Source organism: Carettochelys insculpta, chromosome 2 (genome assembly GCF_033958435.1).
Source record: "Carettochelys insculpta isolate YL-2023 chromosome 2, ASM3395843v1, whole genome shotgun sequence".
NCBI lineage: Eukaryota > Metazoa > Chordata > Testudines > Carettochelyidae > Carettochelys > Carettochelys insculpta.
The window spans coordinates 97,989,189-98,011,543 of NC_134138.1; the positions used below are offsets into that span (position 1 = coordinate 97,989,189).

Here is a 22,355-nt window from a genome sequence, read left to right on the forward strand (position 1 = left end):
CATTTTGCCCATCTACATGGGACAAAATTTTGGAAAAACCCCCTCTGCCGAGGCATCCTTTTTTCCTCGTGGAAGGAGGATGACCGGTTTGTCAGCAAAATGCTCCCAACTGAAGCCTGCGATCCCATAGCCATATATATCCAATTCAGTTCACAGTGACACCACGCTTTGCCCTAGGGCACCCTCTTGGAATCTAGAAGTATTTGGTTTAGACAGAAGATTGAAGCTATCTATGGATTGGAAACAGATTACTCTGCTTCATGTTTGTAGATAAACATATTAGTACTTAATATTTCCAGCCCTGAGAACAGATTACTCTTTAGCAAGGCCTGTCATAGTTTATGTTCCAAGAGAGACATATGTTTCTGGTATGACAACCTTGCGGTCAAGTTTGGCTGCAAGAAGTCTTTGCCTTTCAGGAATGCTGAATTCGGGAATCTTCTCTGATGTGAAATAGTCCTTTGCTAATCACGGTCCTTTTCCACATTAGTTAATTTTTGTTAGTTAATATGCCATAGTTCGGAAGCCTTATGAAAAATATGGGTGGGCAGCAATATCTTCATTCAGAGGTAAGTCTTCAAAACACACTAGTGTGATGTCTATTTAAACCTAATATGTTGCTTCCAGTTGAAATTATTGTTGGTCAGATTTACATCATGGAGCACAAGATTCTTTTGATCAAAGATACAATTAAGTTGAGAACACAAGCATGCAAACTCTGCAAAACCCTCTCTCTAACTTTGACACCCAAATAACATAGATTAGTGTTTCTTAAACTTTTTGAGACCACGGAACTCCAAACAATAGTATATTTTTTATATGGAACATGTATGAAAATGTTGTTAAAAAATTGCTGTCAGCTCAAACAAAAAACAAAACAAAACAAAGAACAACGTATACAGTAAAAACAAAATGAAGTAATTTAAACAAGTATCATAGCAAAGAAGTAATGTATCTGTTTTTAATAACAGAAAATATATACCATCAGTGTATTTTTCCCTGAATGCTCGCCGCACACCTGTAAGTTGTTCATGCAACACCAGTGTTCCACAGAACATAATTTAAGAAACACTGATGTAGAGCAGTTAACATCAATAACTTTGCTAACTGACTGGATTGTATTTTAAGCTGTACCATACATAGAAGATAAATCCACTGCTTACCTTTCAAAACCAATCTGTCGTAATGTTTTCTCCCATGTGGAACCTATAAAAAATTGAATAAATAACTTGTAATTTTTTATTTTCCTTATTCTTCTATTTCTTCTCTTTGCTTGAATATGTATTTTGTTTTTGTTTTTTCCCTACACAACTGAAAACACCTTTAAATGATGTCATCACATAATGGAGACCTGCCAGAACTGCCATTTAATGACGGACTGCATTAAGGTGTCATCTTACATTCTCCCTTTCCTATTGTAAAGGGAATGATCACCACCCCAGTTGTCTTTAAACTCAGATGTGGCTAGCTCACTCCTATATGATCCTCCCACTACCGGTAAAATTGCTGAATCAACTTATTCACACACTATGCTCTCAAAATGTCCCCTTTTAATATTCCTTTAGAGTCTTGTTGAACATTAAACAGAATTTTTGGAAATTCCAGAATGTATCTTTAATTAATAAACACTTATTTTTTGGTAAACCAAGGACTTGATCCCATCAGCATTATACATCAGAGTTATTCTTAGCCATGTGCATAGTCCAACTAATTTTGTGGCATTGAGTCCTGTTCTTGTAAATTGTGTGTGATTGAGCCCAATGTATTTAAAGGGATCAATCACAAAGCCAAGTTTCAACATTCAACCAATATTTTTATACCATACAATAAATATAACTACAGAAACTGTAAGAGAGACAATGCCCCTAAATATTATTGTTTTGCAGCTACAGTGACAATAATCCAAAACAGAAAGGAATAAAAAAATGAAAACACTTTTAACCAGGCTTTTGCCATCATAAATGACTCCTCTTCAATTATGTTGAGGGAAGCTGAACAATCAAAATGAAAAAAGCTATGCTGGATTTTGCTCTATAGAGAACAGAGAGGTGGAGAGACAAAAACAGAAATGGCCAGATTCAAACAGCTGGATTTGGAGAATTTCAAATTCAAATCCAAATTTGAACTCTGCAACTCGGACCCACCTCTTATGGGGAAGGGGAAAAAAATGGAGAATCTCTCTTTCAGTAGCAGATCAAACTCCTGCCTGATGAACGTGTGTGGAGCAGGTGATGACATTTTGTGATCAGTGTGGGAAAAAATCCCACTACATATACAGTAACCATTTACAGTCAGTCCCCTTCTAGTCTTTTAAAGGGATTTGTCCAAAACCAGAGAGTATCAACTATCTGCTCTGCCTGCCACTGACATTCAAGTGACGTTACTGAGAGGTGTTGGAGGCTCAGCACTTTTGAAAAATCAGGCCACTTACTTTAGGATTTAGGATCTTTATATTATATATACATAAAAAATATAAATTTCACTGAAGTGTTGACATTGAGATGGTTTCTATCTTATTTGTGAAACTGTGCAGAATGCACCAGCAAGGAAGTAGTTAAATCCCCAAATGATCTAATACTATAATGCCTTTTTTGTTTCCTAAATTAGAAATTATAACCTTTAAAACTAATCTAGTAAAAAATGAGGTTTATTTTGTAAAGACATTATGTTTTGAAGGACCCCCTTTCTCCCACTCCTAAAGAGAAAGCAATATAAGGTCCTTCTGCCTGAAATCAATTAATGTTTGATATTTAACTTCATCTTGAAGTATTTTGGTTTACACAGGACTGGTTTGGTCACTGACACGCTCCCTTAAAAGTTTCTGGAAATCTCATATAGCTATATCCATCCATCCATCTCTTCGTTGCCCAACCCTGCAGATTTGGTTTACATATCTTTTTGGAAATGCTTAAAACTACTTCTACAGTGCAGTAAATGCTTAGGGCCTCGCACAGAACCCCTTTCTGCTCTTGTCTGACAGCTATTAACTGAGGGCATATTGATAATCAGCATGAAATGACTGGTCATTACCAAGCTTACACCAAGTTTTGAGAGAAACTTAGAGTGTCACAGCTAAATAGGAGATGGAACAGACTGTTTAACATAGGCATAGTCTACTCATGCTAAACAATCTGTTGCATTGAATACCCCGGGATTAACCAAACATATGCAAAATGTCACAGCTGTGTTATTTCCACTCAGTTTAAAGTGGCCACAAAATAATCATAACCACCCTGATAAACAGTCTCAGCAGAAACATCAAGGTATGAGTAGATACTGAGCCTGAACAACTTTACACCTGCAGGGGTCCTTTCAAACAATGGCATATTTACCATTATGCCAGAGGCAACATATAGGAGTCGAGAGAGGCACACAAGATTCAAATGGAGATCAAAGACAAAAGATATTTCTTGTAACACAACTATTCTGTTTTCATTTTTATTTGTTTCACTAGGACATACTGGAAAACTCTGGTTTCTTGACCACTACATTTTAACTCTTTGCTGCATGCCACACTCGGTTGCATCCAAAGGACTGGGCAGAGACTTGGACAAGACTGCATGATTAGACTGGTAACTTGTTCGGCCAATCCATACATATATTCTACTGCGACTACACTATAGAATTTGACCTCAAATCCAGGGCAACATGCTGTATGGAATTCAATCATTTGGCTCCCTGCTGTGCTTTGTTGTGGTATATTGGAAACTATCTGCTTTGACATTCAAGATCCAAAACACCTTTTGTAAGAGATTAGCCTTGGTGTCTTTGGTCAATATTTCTATTCCTTCTATGGTTGTGCTGTGTGCTGTGCACTGATTGTGTGTTTACTTTCACCCAGATGCAATTCAGTTATGTGTCACATTCACCGCCCACAGCAGAGAGACAAGGGGAGATAAGGCAACTGAGTTCCCATTGATCTGAATCCCCCTTTGCCTGCAGCTGCCTGAAAAAGTGCTTTTTCACCTGCATGCTACCAGTCTGAAACAAATGCTGCCAAGTATGAAACTACCATTTTGCCTTTTTAAAAAAAGGTGCACCTTTATGCAGCCCAATTTTGCAATGTTTAGAACAAACCCTTGCCTATTTCATTCTCAATACTGGAAACCATTGAGGGCACTAATAGTCAAGGGTAAACACACTAATGCAGAGGCAGAAACAAGCTGGAGAATGGGACTATTCATGAAAAAAAAATATTTTTTTTTAAATTTGCCCCAAATGTTTCCAAAGTTTAAACAAAATTTAATTCACATAACTCATTAAAAATGAGGCACTTTTGTGAATTACACTGATCCTACTCCCACAGTCAACAAGAATTTGGCTATAATCTTCAGTGGGAGATCTGGCAAGTCTTAAATCCCCAGTTTAGTTGTGGAACGCATTCACCCCTAAAGTTTCAGAATGTTCCTCCCTTTCGTTCTTTTACTACTTCATATTAAAAAGAATTGTATCATTTAAATTGTTACTCTTAATACTTAAGACTTTTATTCCAGGTACTTTCTCCACATTGACTGACCATAAACAATCCCCATCTGTTTCTATGATTCTGGTTTACATTACGTACACTAACATTAATGCTCTTCAAAAGATGAAGCATAAAATACTTGTAGAATTAGTGTCTGCATTCAACAAGAACAAAGGGAAAATGCTCACTATGCTCACACGTGTGCTTAGTGAGACAATATTACAGGAAAGTAAGGTGAAATCAAACTAGTGAGGATAAAATGAAAAACTTGCTTTTCACTTCTTTGTGAACTGAGAGCGCGCAATTTTGTTTGGTTTCTTTTGGGTTTTGTTATTACTACTGCTACTACTTTCTTTCTGTTAACTGGGAAGCCACGGAGGAAGACAAGCCACTGCTAGATACCTGACTCATGGTGCCTAGCCACGATGACTGGTGAAGGGGGCCATGGTGGGCTACTGGCCACGTGACAGACACCTCACTTCCTGGCCCAAGGAAGATCCAGGACAATCCCCTTCAGTCCTAGTCCCCACCACTCCCCACCCCTGCTCACCCCCTTGCCTCTTTTTACCCATCTTTGCTCTGCTTCAACCCTGCCTCTCCCTCCTTCACTGAACAATGTGGGGCCAGAAGCTGAGATCCAGCCCCCAACACTCACCATCAGCAATGGAGGAAGTAGATTATCATGACCCCAGTTCGCTCCGCTCCCCCCGCTGCGTCGCTCCACTTCCCACCAGTGAATGCAGAAATGGCTCTTCCCTGAGGGATGTGCCAGGAGAGCAGAGTGAGCCGGGACTGTGTCATTCCACCTGCCTCACCACTGTGACGAGTGCAGGGGTGCCTGACTCTGCTTGAGCACCAGACTCCTTGCACTATGGTTAGTCCCCAGGTCACCTAAAGACTCTGGCCCTGCTAGCTCACCTCTTTCCCCACCTGCCTATAGTGTGGGGGGGGGCATGTGCTCCCTCATGTCCCCCACATGATGCCTATGCTGCCTAGATCTTGTAGTGCAATGACAGACATGTAGAGGTATATATTACACAGATACAGCATAACTATTAGTTTGGGGACAGATTGTGCCAGAGCAGAACAAGTCTGCACTTCCAAGAAGGATGTCTGTGGTTCATTGTGCAAGCCCAGAAAGGAAGCACACCTCTTATGCACAAATTACCCCACACATCTGACAGCATGTGGACTATGATGGCCTCACCTCCTCCCCGCTCACTTAGATGTGGCTTGTCTCCTTTTTAAAGTGTTGGGGTAAAGAGAAATAGGAACTGCAGCTGTGACTGGCCCTGTTTGGAAGGCGTTAGCCAGGAGAATGCTTCTCGAGTCTCTCCCACTGAGAGCCTCATGGAACGGCCAGGCACTATTTGTCCCTATCGCAATTCACCACAGCAAACCATGGTTTGAGCTACCTTGCAACAGAGGTGAAGGCAAGTACAAATTAAGGGAAGATCCAAAGATAGTTTCCATTTTATAAGGAATCCTCACTGAAGAGTCCACCAGTTTGTACAAAGTCAATCACACTGTGTAGCCTTATTGTTGTATACAGATTTTGTATAGATGGATACATACTAGGGAAATCATGTCAACCCAGAGAAAACTGAATGCTGGAACTTTGTGCTTTGAAATTACTCATGACAAACTGTGTAAAATGCCATTTTTACAGATTAAAAGTTGTAGAAAACGATTTTCTTTAGTTTCCTGCAGATTATCAATTTGATAGCTTTATTCCAACTGCCACTGCCACTTCTCAACTCCATCTCCCAAGTAAGATAGCAGAGGGGACCAGGAAGTACACCCACAATAGCTGCGCTACAAGGGTCCATGGAACTAAAGTGTCTGTGAGCAGAGGCAGCGAGTTATATGGAGGCATACAACCCCATGGTACCCAGGCTTGATCAATAGTCAACCACATGCACCTGGCTCCACCAATGTTTGGTCTCATATTTTCAGAGCTGCTCTGTCTATAGGATGGACTGGAACATCCTTTCTCGGTCCTGTGCTACGGTAGGCCCCATCCTTCAGGAGGATGCAGGGTCCAGGGTATCCCGATGGGTAGGCAGCAGGCCAGTCACTGAACACAGAGGGCAACCTGGCTCCAGCATGCCCCACTACAGCCAGACTGAAAGCCCAAAAGAAAGAAATGGGGGCTTGGGGGAAAAGGTAGGATGGGGACAGAGAAGGGGGCAGAACAGGCATGGGAAGAATTGGGCAAGAGCTTGGGAGAAGAGGTGAAGTAGGGGCCTGGCCTGGGGCAGAGGGGGGTGTCCCAAGCTGTTGAGTTGAAAGTTTTATTCTTTTAAATTTTGAATTTTAAAGTTTAACAAGGTAGCAATGTAAGGGAACATATTAACACAGGTAACATTTATTGGAGTTCTTTAATTGAATATATGTCTCCTGTTTTAGAGTTAATTAATTTTGTAAGTAAGAAAGAGACAGTTTTGGTATTATATGCATGGCCCCAGTCAAGAAGTGATTGGATTGGCAGATTGATGACTCTAAAGCACAGAGCAGGCACCCCTAAGGGCAACCGATCACAGAAAGAGCCTTTCGGAGGTGTTTTGAGAATGACTGGCATCGAAAGATCACACACCAGTCACAGACTGACACAGCAAACCTCAATGGAGAAAAGGATTATGAAAGCAAAGTGCTCTGCCACGGGACTTTGGGTTCGTCTTGCCGCCAACTCCAGGAGAGCATTGGGTCGCGACCGACAAGGCCCTGCTCCCTCTCTGTGATCAATGCAGCTGGCCACTATAAAAGATCTCACGTGCTTCGTTTAAAGCATAACAAAGCTCGACAGCCCTGTAGGAGATAGCCCCAGCAGGGCAGAGGAGCAGGGGGCACTCAGGGAAACGGAAGGGGGTTGCTGGTGGGCAAGGGCATCCCTAGGGGCATGCGTGTCTCAGGACAACCTTTTCCAGCTTCTGCTCCCACCCTGCCTCCTTCCAGCTTCCGCCCATTTCCCCGAGTGATGCCAAGAGCCAGTGTGTGTGTGCGGGGGGGGCGGGGTAGGGGACAGGCTGGGCTGGGTTGCTTGCTGTTGCTGGCACCAGGAGCCATGCTAATATCCCAGGCTGCCTCAAACCCCATGATGCCCTGAAGTACAGGGTCCCTCAAACAGTGGGGCTCAGAGGGGTTGCTCCATCCAGCCTATCGATGGGATGGCGCTGCTTGGATACATTCTGGAAACCACCAAAAATAGACTAACTTCATGCCCATGGATGTGGCCATGGATGAGAGATCACAGGGCACTAAGATAGATATTTTTTAATCTACTATCTACCCTGAAAGCTTGTTATTTAGGTTATTCATCTGCTTTCACTGTAGTCAACAGCCATGTATAGCTTTAGCCATACACACAATTATTTCAATGGAAGTTGGAAAAGACTGTTTTCCGAAAAAACTGAAGCTAGAACATAATTACGTTTTCTTAACAACTGTATCCTTTGTCAAAATGGAAAGTGCATTCTTACAAAATGGACTGTATTGTTTTAAAATTACATGAAGAAAATGATTATAAGAGCTATTGACTTCTATGTGATCCGGGTGGGATGCACTGACCCTTTCCAAAAAATATAACAATCAGAATTCAAACAAAACCACAATGAATTATTTTTTGGCTTCACAATCAAAATTCTGCCTTTGCTGATCTTCAGCCTGTAAGCATGATCTGTGAAGTCAAATCTGTTAGCCTTCTGGAGTTCTTCTGCCAGCTGGAAAGCACAGACCTTCTCAGACATGTATACTTTTGCTGGCTGTGTCAAAGTAAGGCTTACTAGTAAACCTTCCTTGTATCAACATCTGTCATAGTACAATACTTCATTTAGGAGTGCACGCAACGTGGGCCAAGAGCGCCTCACTCAAACTGTGTCTGTTGTGTGGTTTACCCCTAGCTTCATGAAACTGGAGAACAGCTCTTCCACCGTGGGAAGATTCTCCAAGGCTCTCTTTACCTTCCTCTGTAAATCCCATTCTTCTGCTCCAAATAGTCACACTAACTGAATCTGCCTGGCATCTAATGCTGGAAGCACCTCTACTCAGGGGAAAAAAAAAAAAAAAATACCACCACCACCACCAAAGCAGATTACATGTATATTATCTGTTCCTTTGCCTTCTGCTAATTTAGGTATACTGCAATCATGAGTGGGGTTCCTGACTATCTCGGTATATTCGTGCCTTCAATATTTCCAGCTGAATACTGTGTGTACTGTTCAGCCCTGAATCAGACAATGGCATGGGAAAGCATTATGTGCATTTATTCCTCTAACCTAAGTAACCATAAAATTGTTGTCATGAACTGTATAGGGGGGTTACAAGGAAACAAAAAAGATTATTTTTTCAAAAAAAATTAATGAGAGGGACCATATACTTATAACTAGGACAGGACATATTAATGTATTACAAATAGCTGTATGATCAAGGCTTGTTATATGTGTGTGCATGTGACTAATTAAAACAGACTGATATTATCTTCGACAAACCTTACTGAAATTAAATCTTATTGAATTCAGGTTTTGGAGTTCTTAAAACAATTAAAAGTTAAAATTAAAAATTTAAGGAGGTATGCACTCATCCGGGTGGTATGGTACTTCGAAGGCCTTCTTGGAACAACACAGGTAAAGTGAATTTCCCTCCTTCCAAGTGCTTTCTAGCAAATGCAGATGCTCACCTCTGGAGCCAGTCTTTTGAAACTGGACCCTGGGGCACACTCCATAGTCTGCTTGTTAGCTAGCCCTGGAAACCCCAGATCAGAGACCCGTGAAGACTACACATGTTAAAAGTGTGCTTGTTCAGATCCGAAACTGTGGTGAAGTTGTGACCACAAGGCTATCCCATTGGTTGGGGGTTTACATGACTGCTTCTGCCCATATCCATTTTAAAATATCTAAAAATGTCTGGGATTTTAATACAGGTTGAACCCCTCTTATCCTGGATTCTGTGGTCCGGCACATGTCCCAACCGTGAGCCCCAGCTAGAAGCTGGAGGCTCAGCCGGTCTGTCAGGCAGATCCACTGACTGGGAGTGGTGCCACTGGCAGTGCCAGTCGGGGAGCCAAGCCCCAGAGGTCAGCAGCGCAGAGCCGCTACTGACCCCTGGAAGGGTACCTCTGCCACCCTCGGGGGGGCAGCAACCAGGGGCATAGAGCTACCACAGGAAGCTGCATGGGGGACAAAGAGGCAGAGCTGAGCTCCTGCCTGAATGCCAAAGAAAATCAGCTCATGGGTCACTCCAGGCATGCTGGAGGTTGCTGACCCCTGCATTACAACCTCAGATATTTTTCAGCAATACACCTTCCTAGGCAGACATTTCCCATTTCATATTTGTGCAGCTGATTGCTATTTTGTAATAGTCGTACTTAGCACTCCTCCTTATTGAATCTCACCCTATTTATTTCAGGCCATTCTCCAGGTTGCTAAAATCATTTTCAGTTCTAATACCATCCACTACTCCTCCCAACCCATCCCAGCTTCGTAACATCCACAAACTTTAAAAATGTATTCTCTGTGCCATTAACTAAGCCATTTATGAAGACATGGCATAGATAGGGATGTCAGGTAACATACTCTTTCAGATCGATTATAACTCACTGGTAACTTTGTATGTGTTTTGACTAGTTGTTCGCCCATCACAGAATAGGTTCATCAAGGCTACATTTCTTTACTTGGTGTATGAGAATGTCATATAAGACTGTATGAAAAGCCTTACTAAAGTTGAGGTAAATCACATCAACTGCACCCCCTGCGCATGCACGCGTGCACACACACACACACACACACACACACTCATGGCTTGTTACCCTTTTGAAGGAGGATGTGAGGCTGTTTTGACAAGATTTGTTTTTGATAAATTACTGATGACTCTCACTTCATCTTACCTCCTTCTAGGGTCTTACAAATTAGTTGTGTATTTGCTCCATTACCTCACAGGATACCAAAGTTGAGCTGATCAGTCTATAATTCCCTAGGTTTCTCATTTTTTTATTTATTTATTTTTAAAAGATAGGTATGATATTTGTCCTTTTTCAGGACTCTGGGACCTCTGCCGCTTCCATGCCTTCTCAAAGATAATCACTAATGACTTACATATCGCTTCAGCCAGTTCCTTGAGTATTCTAGGATGTATTTCATCAGGCCCTGCCAACCTGTAGACATCTAACCTGTCTAAGTAGTTCTTAACTTGTCCTTTTCTTATTTCATTCTCACATTCTAGCCCATTTACACTGCTATTCACTATGTTCTTTCCCCAATTCCTACACAGATTTTTGGTGGAACAAAAAACGTTTAACATGTCAACCACTACTGTATTTTCCATTCTCTCATTGAATCTTCACTGAATTTTGTTCTTGCCCTTCTCTCATTAAATCACAACATGGTCCTGGCTGGGATAATTTAGTTGGGGTTGATCCTGACTTAGGCAGGGGGCTGGACTAAATGACCTCCTGAGGTCCCTTCCAGCCCTAGAATTCTATGATGATCCTATCTTGGTCATCTGCTTGCTTTTTAATACATTTGTAAAATATTTTCTTTTTACCCATAGCTAGTTTAATTTGCTAATTTTCTCCCCACATGCATGAAACACTGGGGAAGTTCCAGAAGACTAGAAGAAAGCTAATGTTGTGCCAGTATTTTAAAAGGGTAAACATGATGAAATGAGTAAATATAGGCCTGACAGCCTGACATTGATTCCAAGCAAGATAATGGAGTGGCTAATAGCAGGACTCAATGAATAGAGAATTAAAGGAATGTAATATGATTAATGCCAATCAAAATGGGTTTATGAAAATAAATCTGTCAAACTAACATTTTTGATGAGACTGAAAGCTTTGTTGAGAAAGGTAATAGTAATGATCTAAGACACATGGTACAACACTGACAAAAAATTGAATGATATAAAATTAATAGATTAAAGGATGCTAAGTGATGGGTTTCAAAATGCAGTTGTAAACGGGGAATTGTCATCAAGAAGGAATATTTATAGAGGGCATCTTGCAGAAATCCTTGAACCTATTTTTATCAATGACCTGTAAGAAAACAAAAGCATCACTGATAAAGTTTGCAGTTGATGCTATATTGGGCGAATGGTAAATAAGGAAGATGTCTAGGAACAAAGTGGGGGACTATATCCTAAGAAACAAGGATTCCAAAAGATATTATTTGGGAGTTAAGGTGGATAACCTGCTGAATGTAAGCTCCCAATGGGCAAAAGGATTAATACAACCTTGGATACACAAACAGGGTAATTTCAAATAGGAGTAGAAGGATGTGGCCGCACTTGGCCAAAATTTCGAAATGCTCATGCTAATGGCCAAATTAAATACCAGTGCCGCATTTCACTCACGCGTGGTTCGGCTACACAGGGGTCCTTTTCAAAAGGACCCCACACAGACTTTGAAGTCCCCTTACTCCTATCAGCTTTCGAAGTGCCATGGCTGGCAGCATGCTAATGAGGTGCTGAATATTTATTTCAGCGCCTCATTAGTATTCTTCTATTTGGCCATTAGCATACCCATCTCAAAATTTTGGCCAAGTGTGGCCACAGCTGAAAGGGTTATAATACTTCTATATTTGTCAGTGACATAACCATTGCTGAAATGATATTTCTAGTTCTGGTGTCCACAAAATGCAATAAGGAAGTGAAAAGTTGGAAAGAGCTCAGAGATGAGCCATGAGAACACTGAAAGATTAGAAAATCTGCCTTAGGCCGTGTCTACACTAGCCCCAAACTTTGAAATGGCCATGTAAATGGCCATTTCAAAGTTTACTAATGAAGCGCTGAAATACATATTCAGTGCCTCATTAGCATGCGGGTGGCCACGGCACTCGAAATTAACGCAGTTTGCCGCCACACGGCTCATCCCGACCGGGCTCCTTTTCGAAAGGACCCCACCTGCTTCGAAGTCCCTTTATTCCCATCTGCTCACAGGAATAAGGGGACTTCAAAGTAGGCGGGGTCCTTTCGAAAAGGAGCCCCGTCAGGATGAGCCACGTCAATTGCAAAGTGCCGCAGCCGCCCGCATGCTAATGAGGCGCTGAATATGTATTTCAGCGCTTCGTTAGTAAACTTTGAAATGGCCATTTACATGGCCATTTTGAAGTTTGGGGCTAGTGTAGACATAGCCTTATAATGACAGACTCAAGAAAGTCAATCTAGTATTTGAACAAAGAAAAGATTAAGGGGTGACTTGATTATAGTCTGTATATACATGGAGCCTTAACATTTAATAATGCCTCTATCTAGTGGAGAAAGGTATAACAGGATCCAGTGGTTGGAAGTTAAAGCAAGATAAATTCATACTACGAAAAGAAAGTGTAAATTTAACAGTCAGGGAATTAACCATTGGAACAATTTAACAAGGATGTTGGTGGATTCTTTAACACAGATGATTTTTAAATCAAGATTGGATTTTTTCTAAGAGACACTCGCTAGAAATTATTCTGGCAATGTTCAATGGCTTATGTAATACAGCAGGTCAGACTATATGGTCACAACAGTCTCTTATGGCCTTGGAATCTATATCCAAGTGTGTTAAGCCAATTTCTCATCAAATTAAACTACATAAAGTGGTTACATTATGATGAGCACCTGGACTCCACTGAAGTCAAACAGAAATTTAGCTGCTTGCAAGATTTGAGTCCCAAGTGAGGTTTTTGTATTTGTTTAACCGAATCTACAGATAGATAAGGGCAGCTTCTAGGTCTGATTCAAAATCATAATAATCTGATTCAAGGTCATCTTATTTAAATGATAAGAGTCTCACTGAGTTCAGTGGTTGGTTTAAATGGAAAAAATATTCATTTGTAATTATGCTGATAAGGAATAAAAAATGTATTTTCTATTATTAAACATATTCATAGTTACTGTCATGGTATTATCAGAAGGCAGTCTCACGGATCAGGACCCCCTCGTACCAGGTGCTGTAGAAGAGCAAAAAGACAGTGCTTGTCCCAAAGATTATTAACATGAATGGGTATGTTAGAATAAAATATTATTCTTTCCAGCTCTGCTCTGCATAATTCATGTGAGGGAAGGGAGTCTGTGGGGATGGAATTTAAAATCTTAAAAGAACAATCAAGATTAATACAGGTTGAACCTCTTTTATCCAGCACACTTAGGACCTGATCTGTACCAATCAAGAGAATTTGCTAGATCGGGGAGGTCAATATTGTCTAGCAGCATTACCGACACTTTCAGTACTTACTGGGCCCTTAGAAGACATTTACAGGTAACTTACAGCTAAAATGACAGCTCAGAACACTAAGTACCAGGACTGGTGGCTGTAAACAAACTTTATGGGACTAAAGGAAACTTGATCACACCCATAAGTGTTTGTCCAGCTAACTAAAATCATGCCAGATTATGGAGGTTGCCAGATGACGGAGTTCAGGATTACAAAGGTTCATCCTATACAAAGTTACAGAAGACTGAATTTATTCTATGCTTATGCTTGATATGCAGGAATATTTATTGGTATATTTTTAATATAATTCAGATTTTTTTAATTTTTAGAGTCACACCTTTCTTTCTAGAAATCAGAGATGACTGTGTAATGTTAAACATTATGGGCAAACATTTTATGTATTGCTTTTTATGTTACATGTGCATAAAATCATAGTCAATAAAAAAAACGAGAGTCCTGACTCATTCAGTGTCAAAACTCCCACTAATTACATAGGAGTGACTGGTCCCTTTGAGAAATTTCTGACATAAAATTTGAAACATCTGATTAGTGGGAAGTTTCATACTTACCTCTTGGGGCGGGGGGTAAAATGGAAATTTGGAGGCGCTTCAAATTTTTTCAGTAAATGCTTACAAGTTCTGTGGCAAATCCTACCTCCACCTTTTCAGAGGCCTCCTGCCAACAGAACTGTTGCATGGAGATAGGATAAGAATTCTAATGCCAATTGGTTACACATCCTGTATGCAGTACAGAGCACTACAGGAGACACCTGCATGCAAGTACAGCAGGGCAAGTCTGGGAAGGACAAGAGGAGTGACTGGCGTAAGGATCCTCCCGTCCTTACCACTATAAAAGGGGGCATTAAAATCAGATTGTAAAAATCACACACAGAACAATACCTTGCCATGGTGAGATTCCCCACCCCCACCACCCTCCGCCCCTCCAAGCTCCATAAGCAGCTGTTCAGCACCCATAAGCAGCTGTTCAGACTGGCCAGTTGGCTCAAGACTATCCAAGTTCTGCTACACATCCACTGGAAAAAAAAATAATGACCACGTGAAAATAAAAGGGGACTCCTGTGAATTGATGAGGCTTGCTATGTCTGGCTCAGATAGCTTTGGTTTTTCACAGTAAAAGCAAGAGAGTCTGAAGAAAAATTGCAGTGTGTTTTGTTTTTCATATATCTAAAGAAAACATGTTGTTTCTTCATTTTAGCTGGCAGTTGGAAATTCTTCCCTCTCTCTACCTAATCGCTGCCTGCTAAGCATCTTAAAGGCAAAGGAAAAGTTTAAACTTCAGAGTGCAATTTAACTGGCCTCTCTCCAAACTTCTATTACTACCCTTTGTATAGTTATATAGTAACACAATATCTGGTTATGAATAATAGTGTTGACTTAGTTTCCTGCAGCGATGGATGTATGCACTGAGCATTGCATAAAGAATGTGCCTCTTGAAGTTTCATTCCTTCTTACCACCTCATCAGCACACACTTATGGTGAAATAAATTTCATGCAAAAAATGAGTGTAACATAAACAGGGGAAAGGTCAGAAAAGATGGCCTTCAGAAATGCAACAACATGCAAGAAGGGGGACAAAAAGGATAGGAATTTAGAAGGTCTGCAGGTAGCTCTGATGGGAACATTAACAAGGAGAGAAAGCCCATACATCCCATGGCCATGTCTATCACTGTTATAACATTTTGTTACTTACAGACATAACTTGTGGGTTTTGTATATAGAATTAAAGACAAAAAGATGACTTATCAGCGCTGACCACATCTTTTACTTGAACTTTCATCACAAGCTGTGTCTTAAAAATCATTTTGTTCTCTTACATATGGTAATCTGAACAGAACAGCTCTGGGACAGAGGGTATATGGATCTGACAAATTCAGATTTCATTATAAAAGAAAAATTGATTAAGGAAGATTACCAGAAGTCATCACTGTAACTAGGTAGAGCCTGCCAAAGGTGGTCTGCATAGGGCAATATCAGAGCTAAATTGCTATAATCATTGTTAAAGAGTGTTCAGAACTTTAACAGTGTTGCTTTCTTTACTGTAGAACATAACTAGTCAAAACCCTGTTGCGTATGTAGATAACTGGAGAAAACTGGTCTGGCAAGAGTGTGGTTACCAGCCATTCAGGGAGTTTGTGGATAATGAAAGCTGACCAGGCCATGCAGGCTTCAAAAGAGATTGCCAAGCACAGTAAGAAATCTCTCTCTAGACAACAGCTCGAGGCTGAGAGGCAGACCCAAGTGGCCAGAGAGAGGGAACAGTCTGCAAGAGATGTATGGTTTCTTTGTTAAATAGGCTGAAAGGGCCATATCTAGTTTAGCTGATGAGATGTGAAACTCTGGGCATGTTGAACAGTTTAACTGTTTTTGGGCTAACATTACTGTTGTCTGTGTGATATTACTCATACATTCCCAGCCCTGAAAGCTCTAAGACGAGGCAGGGGAGGGTAAAGAGTTTCCAGAACCTACAATCACCCAATTTCTGTCCAGAGGCACAGACAGCTATGACCTATCCCTAATAACATAGCCATTAGACTACTGTGGGCAAACACAAGAGGAGCCAAAGATATTTGGAGGGGTACAGGTCATAAGCTCATCATATGGAAAGTACACCACCATTTTAGGCATGCTATGCAGAGTTAACGAAATTTCATGCCTCAGGAGTTACTACTCGGAAAGGAAAGGTGGGGAACTTGTGTAAGTTAAGGTTGATAACACCAGCAGGACAACAAGCATCACCACAGGGAAGGGGTTGCAGCAGTGGTAGACTGATGCCATCAAGAACGGCCAGTCTTTTACTTATGGCTCACTCACTCGCAATGCAAGGTGACTGGTCACCCTGAGGGGCTCCCATAGGATTGGGAAAAGAGAGCACTGCTCCTACACAAAGTCCCAGTTACTTCAACACACAGGTATCCACCAACAGGCAATAAACAGCAGGATCAAGGCCTGGATAAGTACTCCTGATTTGGTGCAGCCCCTGCAAAACAAGAGACTGACAGCAAATAGGGTTGTCAACTTTGTACTTGCGCAAAGCTGAACACCTTTGCACTGTTCTGCCCTCCCTCCCTATGTGGTCCTGCCACGTCCAAGGCCAAGTCCCCTGCTTACTCCATCCCCTGGTTTTCATCATCTTCACTGAGTTAAACCCACTCAGAGGGTTAGAGGGCAGAAGGGGATGAGGACCCTGGCTGGAGGTGCAGATTCTGAGGTGGGGCCAGAAATGAAGGACTCAGGCTGTGGGAGGGGGCTCTGGGCTGAGGCAGGGAGCTGGGGTGTAGGAGGAGGTGAGAGCTCCACCTGAGGGTGCAGGAGGAGGCTCATGGCTAAGGGCATGAAGCCAAGGGTCTTGGTGTATGGGAGGGGGCTCCAGGCTGAGTGTGTGGGCGGTGGGGGCAGTCCAGAAACAAGGAGTTAATGGCTTGGTGTTGGAGTCTGGGCTGAGGCAATCGGGTGGGAGGGGTATGAGCTCTGGGTTGGGAGTGCAGGTTCTGGGGTGGGGCTGTGGATGAAGGGATTGAAGTGCAGGAGAACACTCCAGACAGAGGATGGAACTAGGGGGTTTGGAGTATAGGAGGGAGCTCGGGGCTGAGGCAGGAGATTGGACTGCAGTAGGAGGTGTGGGCTCTGGTCTGGGGGTGCACAGTCTGGGGTGGGGCTGCAAATGAGGAGTCAGGGTGCAGCTGAGGGGTCCAGACTGGGACATGGAGGGGCTAAGGGCTCTGACTCTCACATGGGCCTGAGGATGAGGGGTCTGAGGTGCAGCCAAGTGCTCCAGGCTAGGGCTGAGAGGTTTGTAGTACAAGAGGGAGATCAGAGCTGGGGTAGAGGGTTGGAGCACAGGAAGGGTCAGGGAAGCAAGTTCTGGGGGACACCTACCTCAGGGGACTCCCAGTAACAGTGACAAGACTCCCTTCCAGGTCCAGCTCTGCTTGCTGCCTCCTTCCCAGGTACCGACCCCTCAGCTCCCATTGGTCATGGCTTCATGAGAGCTGGGGAGCTGACACTCGAGGTGAGGCAGCCCATGAAACCTGCTGGCTACCCCTACGCCTCAGAGCTGGAGATGCGACATGCCACCACTTCAAGGAGCTTTGCTTCAGTTCTGCCACTCAATCAACTGGACTTATAACTGCCCAATGAATGGTGACAACCAGAACCACCTGCGTCTCTTTTCAACCTGGTGTTCCATTTGAAACCCAGATGCCTGGCGACTCTACCAGTAATGGAGGTGGCATTTCGGACTTCAGGGGGAAGAAACACTTCTGAATTTGTCATACTCCTTTCTGTACGTACCAGTCGCTTCTGGCCCAGTACTTGTAACTGTTCCCGCTCTTGTCTTAGGCTCACTCGGACAGAATGTCTTGGCCTTCCATCAAGGCTCCCATTGAAGTCAATGAGAGTTTTGTATAAAATAAAGCCTGGATAAAGATTGCAGGATTGTGCCCAGTGTGTTAGTTGATGATTTACCCATGTTTATCTCCTTTTAATTATAGAGCCACAAGTAACAGCACTGTCAAAAACTTACAGGAATGTCCTAATTAGCTTTAACTAGATATTCTGAATTACCAAAACTTTTAAAAAAGCATCTGGAATTTCTGGTCTGTTTGTTCTCCAGTTATATACTTAATCAAAGACGTTAGATTCCTCTAATTTTAGTAACTTGTCTAATAGCTATCTTAAGAACGTGTCTGAAGCTATTGGATGGTAAGAGTGCTCTGTCCATCTTCTGATGATGATCATTTATAGTCCCTAAAATACGTTACAACTCTCCAGAGTCTTAAATCTTTTTAAAGTATTTTAAGCAAAAATTGAAACATAATTATGAAAGCTACCAAATTGCTGCATGATAGGGATTTGTATGGTGTACAATTTACAGGTAATTCCAAGCATAACTCACAAATTTGCTTTTAAATCTAGGTGGACTTCTCGTTTATAAGCCATTTCATATAATCACAGAATCCAAGGGCTGGAAGGGACCTCAAGAGGTCATCAAGTCCTAGCAAACACAATGGACAAACAGCACATTGTCTTTCCTTTGCACTGTTTAGTTTCTTCCACAGACCCAGGGCCAACAGTAGCATTGATTCAAAAGTGGTGCAATCTGGCTCACTTACCAATACGGAGTATATATGAAGAACTGGAAGGCCTCACAATGGGATTAGTATAAAGAATGATGATTTATGGGTGTAATCAGTAGCTCTTGAGAGTATAAAGTTTTTTTCTCAATATGTTCAAAGATAACAAGGAATGTTCCCAGTGTTATTCAAAAATGAGACATCCCAGATGGGGAAAAGATGAGGACAAGGAATCTTATATTTCAACAAGAAGCGATTGGATATACTTTATATTCTGTGCTAAACTTTTCTTAATGCTGATGCAGTTTTACAATACATAGACTGCTTACACAAATCATGTCATCTTGGCAATGTTTTCTGAAATGCAGCAATTTGGTAGCTTTCATAATTTTCAACCTGGTGTTCCATTTGAAACCCAGATGCCTGGCTCACTCGGACAGAATGTCTTGGCCTTCCATCAAGGCTCCCATTGAAGTCAATGAGAGTTTTGTATAAAATAAAGCCTGGATAAAGATTGCAGGATTGTGCCCAGTGTGTTAGTTGATGATTTACCCATGTTTATCTCCTTTTAATCATTCAGTGACTTTGCTCCAGGTTCAGTTGCACTGACAGACACTGCAGGCCATGGGGCAAGGTGCTCGGGGTGCCTGGCTCTGCACCCTAGGAGGGATGGGGCCCAGGAGTGGAAGGAGCAGGGACATGAGCCGTCAACTCTCAGTGCCACCCAGACCACAGTGCTGGGCCTCCACCACTCCCTCACCGCCATGCACTGCTGGATCAGCACCGCTGTGGCACTGCAATGGAACCCTCAACAACTGCCCCCTTTGCCCTTATCCCTGCGCCCATCAGCAGGCCTGTCCGGATTTCAACCATTAGGAATGAGAGCAGAATTCGTCTCTGTGTTATGCTTAAACAAAGCACACAGGGTCTTTTATAGAGGAAAAGGCAGTACGCTGCATTTACTAACAGTAGCATGTGCTTTTCAGTCACACACACACACACACACCCCATACATATGAAGCCCTACCAAATGATGGTTATATTTACCAGTCCAGAGTCTAGATCAATCTAGTGGCCAGCTAGATCGATCCCAGAGGGGTAGCAGGGCCTTGTTGGTAGCGATCCGATGCGCTCCTGGAGCTGGTGGCAAGACAAACACAAAGTGCCATGGCAAAGCACTCTGCTTTTATAATCCTTTCCTCTGTTGAAGTCTATGGATTCTGCTGCGTCAGTCTATGACTGGTGTGTTGCCTTTTTGGCATCAATCATTCCCAAAACATCTCTGAAAGGCTCAACCTGTAACCAATCGTCTTTAGGGGGTGCCTGCTCCATGCTTTAGAGTTGTCAATCTGCCAATCTGATCACTTCTTGACCACAGGTATGCACTGATGGTGCTTTTTTGACGTTGTTAAGTTTGTCTTCACCCAACACTTCACCCCACCTTTCTTGGCCATCTCGGTCTGAGGATCACCTTCACACTTTTATCTTAGCACAGACATACTACTTCCACACGTAAACACAATTACTACAGGGATTTTCAAAAGAAAAGCATTGTACCACAGTATCTTATATTGGGCAAGGCAAAAGGCATTGTAAATCAAATAAACACTTCAGCCTCCAACATTCCTATAATCTCATTAAAATAGACACAATACCAAAACTGTGTCTTTACTTACTAAACTCACTAAACTTTAAAACAAAGAGACTTTATTCAATTAAAGAACTTAATAAAATTTTAAAATATTACCTTACACTACTACCTTATTAAAACTAAAATATGAATATATAAAAAAAAACAAAAACTTTCAATTCCAACATCTGAACCTAAAAGTTTCACAACACCCTTTCTTTTCTATTGTTATGAGGGTGACAGCTTTAGTGTGGAAATAACTCAATTATCCATATATCACTAAACAGTGATTATGTCTTGTTTCCTCACCATGAGGTATGTGAAACAAGAAGATGAGGTAGACTCAGATACTGCAATTTTTTTGAAGTCTGTGGATGTAAAGAAGTAAAACTGAAACAAAGGATATTTCTACAAGCAGCATTATTCCTGAACTATTCCAGAAGAGATATTCAGATATAGCAGATACCAAAAGACAGCAGCTACACACAAAATGCATTTCAAAATAGAGTGTCTATGTGCAATAGAGCCTATGTCACAATAGAGACATTGGACAAACTATGGCTCATTTCAAAAGAGATTCTATTCCTTGTCTATACCACCTATCTCAAAATAGCTATTTCTAAATAGGCGATACTCCTCATTCAACAAGGTTTACCTATTTTGAAATAAGGCTTCTGCTCTTTCTAAGTATTTAAAAACAGAGGTTGCATTGTCTAGATACTCAAAGTTATTCTGAAATAGAGACTGCTGTGTAGATATATCCAGACTCTCCAGGGTTATTTCGGTATGTTACCTGTTAACCAAAACTAGCATAGAATCACAGAACATTAGACTGGAAGGGACCTCGAGAAGTTAGAGTCCAGTTCCCTGCCCTCATGGCAGAACCAACTGTCTAGACCACCCCAATAGATGTCTGCCTAACTTGCTCTTAAATATCTCCAGTGATGAAGATTCCACAACCTCCCTAAGCAATTTGTTCCTGTGCTGAACTATGCTCACAGTTAGGAAGTTTTTTCCTAATGACAATGACAGTTTGAATGGATTTACTGAAGTCTTTACAAGTTCAGTTTAGTGCCCACGGAACATATGGGAGGAGGCAACCAAGTATCACTGACCATGCCTTTGGAAGTAAAGGGCTCTCTAGCAGAGCGCTATATGAAGATGTGTCTGTCTTGTGGCAGTACTTCAGTCAGGTACAGAGAGAAGCATTTAATTCATTACCTTACTAGAGTGTTTCATAGGTCTTTTGGATGCCAACGCCAAGAGTATTATTTTGAATGGCATATGGATCTGAAAGCAAAACCTTGATTCCTAACACACCAGAGATTTGGGAAATTTTAGGTTCAGAACTCATCTCCGTGGCTAAAGACCAACTCTGTTTTAATGTACCTGATTTGTGGCTTTGTTCAGTTATCACAGGTTGAACCTCTCTAATCTAGAACTCTCATCTGGCAACATCCATAGTCTGGTATGATTTTAGTTAGCTGGATTACCACTAGGTGTCATCACATAGGTGTGGCCAAGTTTCACGTGATCCCATAAAGTTTGTTTACAGCCACCAATCCTGGTTCCCAGGCCACGTCTACACTAGCAGGCACTTTCAAAATAATTTTCGACAGGAGCGCCTCTTTCAAAAGATCGTGTGGTGCGCCTACACACAAAATGCGTTCTTTTGAAAGGAATTTTGAAAGAACGCGGCCCGCCTTTTGAAATCACTCCTCCCTTCCTCTATCAGGAAAAGCGCCCTTTCCGAAAGGGAACGTACATACGTGCACCACGGGCCGCTCTTTTGAAAGGGGGCGTCCTCTGTTGCACCATAGAGCTGGAGAGCGGAGACACCCCTGGCAGCACAAGCAGGGCTCTGTGGTCTCTGCATCCAGCCATGTTTAAAGATGCAGGGACCCAGAAACCCCATGGCAGGAAGCTGAGAGCATGCTAGCTGCAGGGAAAGCACAAGCCTCCAGCAGCACACCCTCCTAGTGAC

General features: G+C 42.1%; 1 protein-coding gene across 3 annotated transcripts in view; it reads right to left on the reverse strand.

The window, feature by feature from the left end:
• The window catches only part of PIEZO2 (piezo type mechanosensitive ion channel component 2), a 443,043-nt gene that overhangs the window by 223,548 nt on the left and 197,140 nt on the right, over nucleotides 1-22,355 (reverse strand). For all 3 annotated transcript variants that reach the window (XM_074987458.1, XM_074987460.1, XM_074987459.1), the window contains exon 4: nucleotides 1,164-1,206. In XM_074987458.1, the coding sequence (XP_074843559.1) occupies nucleotides 1,164-1,206 (43 nt within the window). The remainder of the gene's footprint in view (nucleotides 1-1,163; nucleotides 1,207-22,355) is intronic.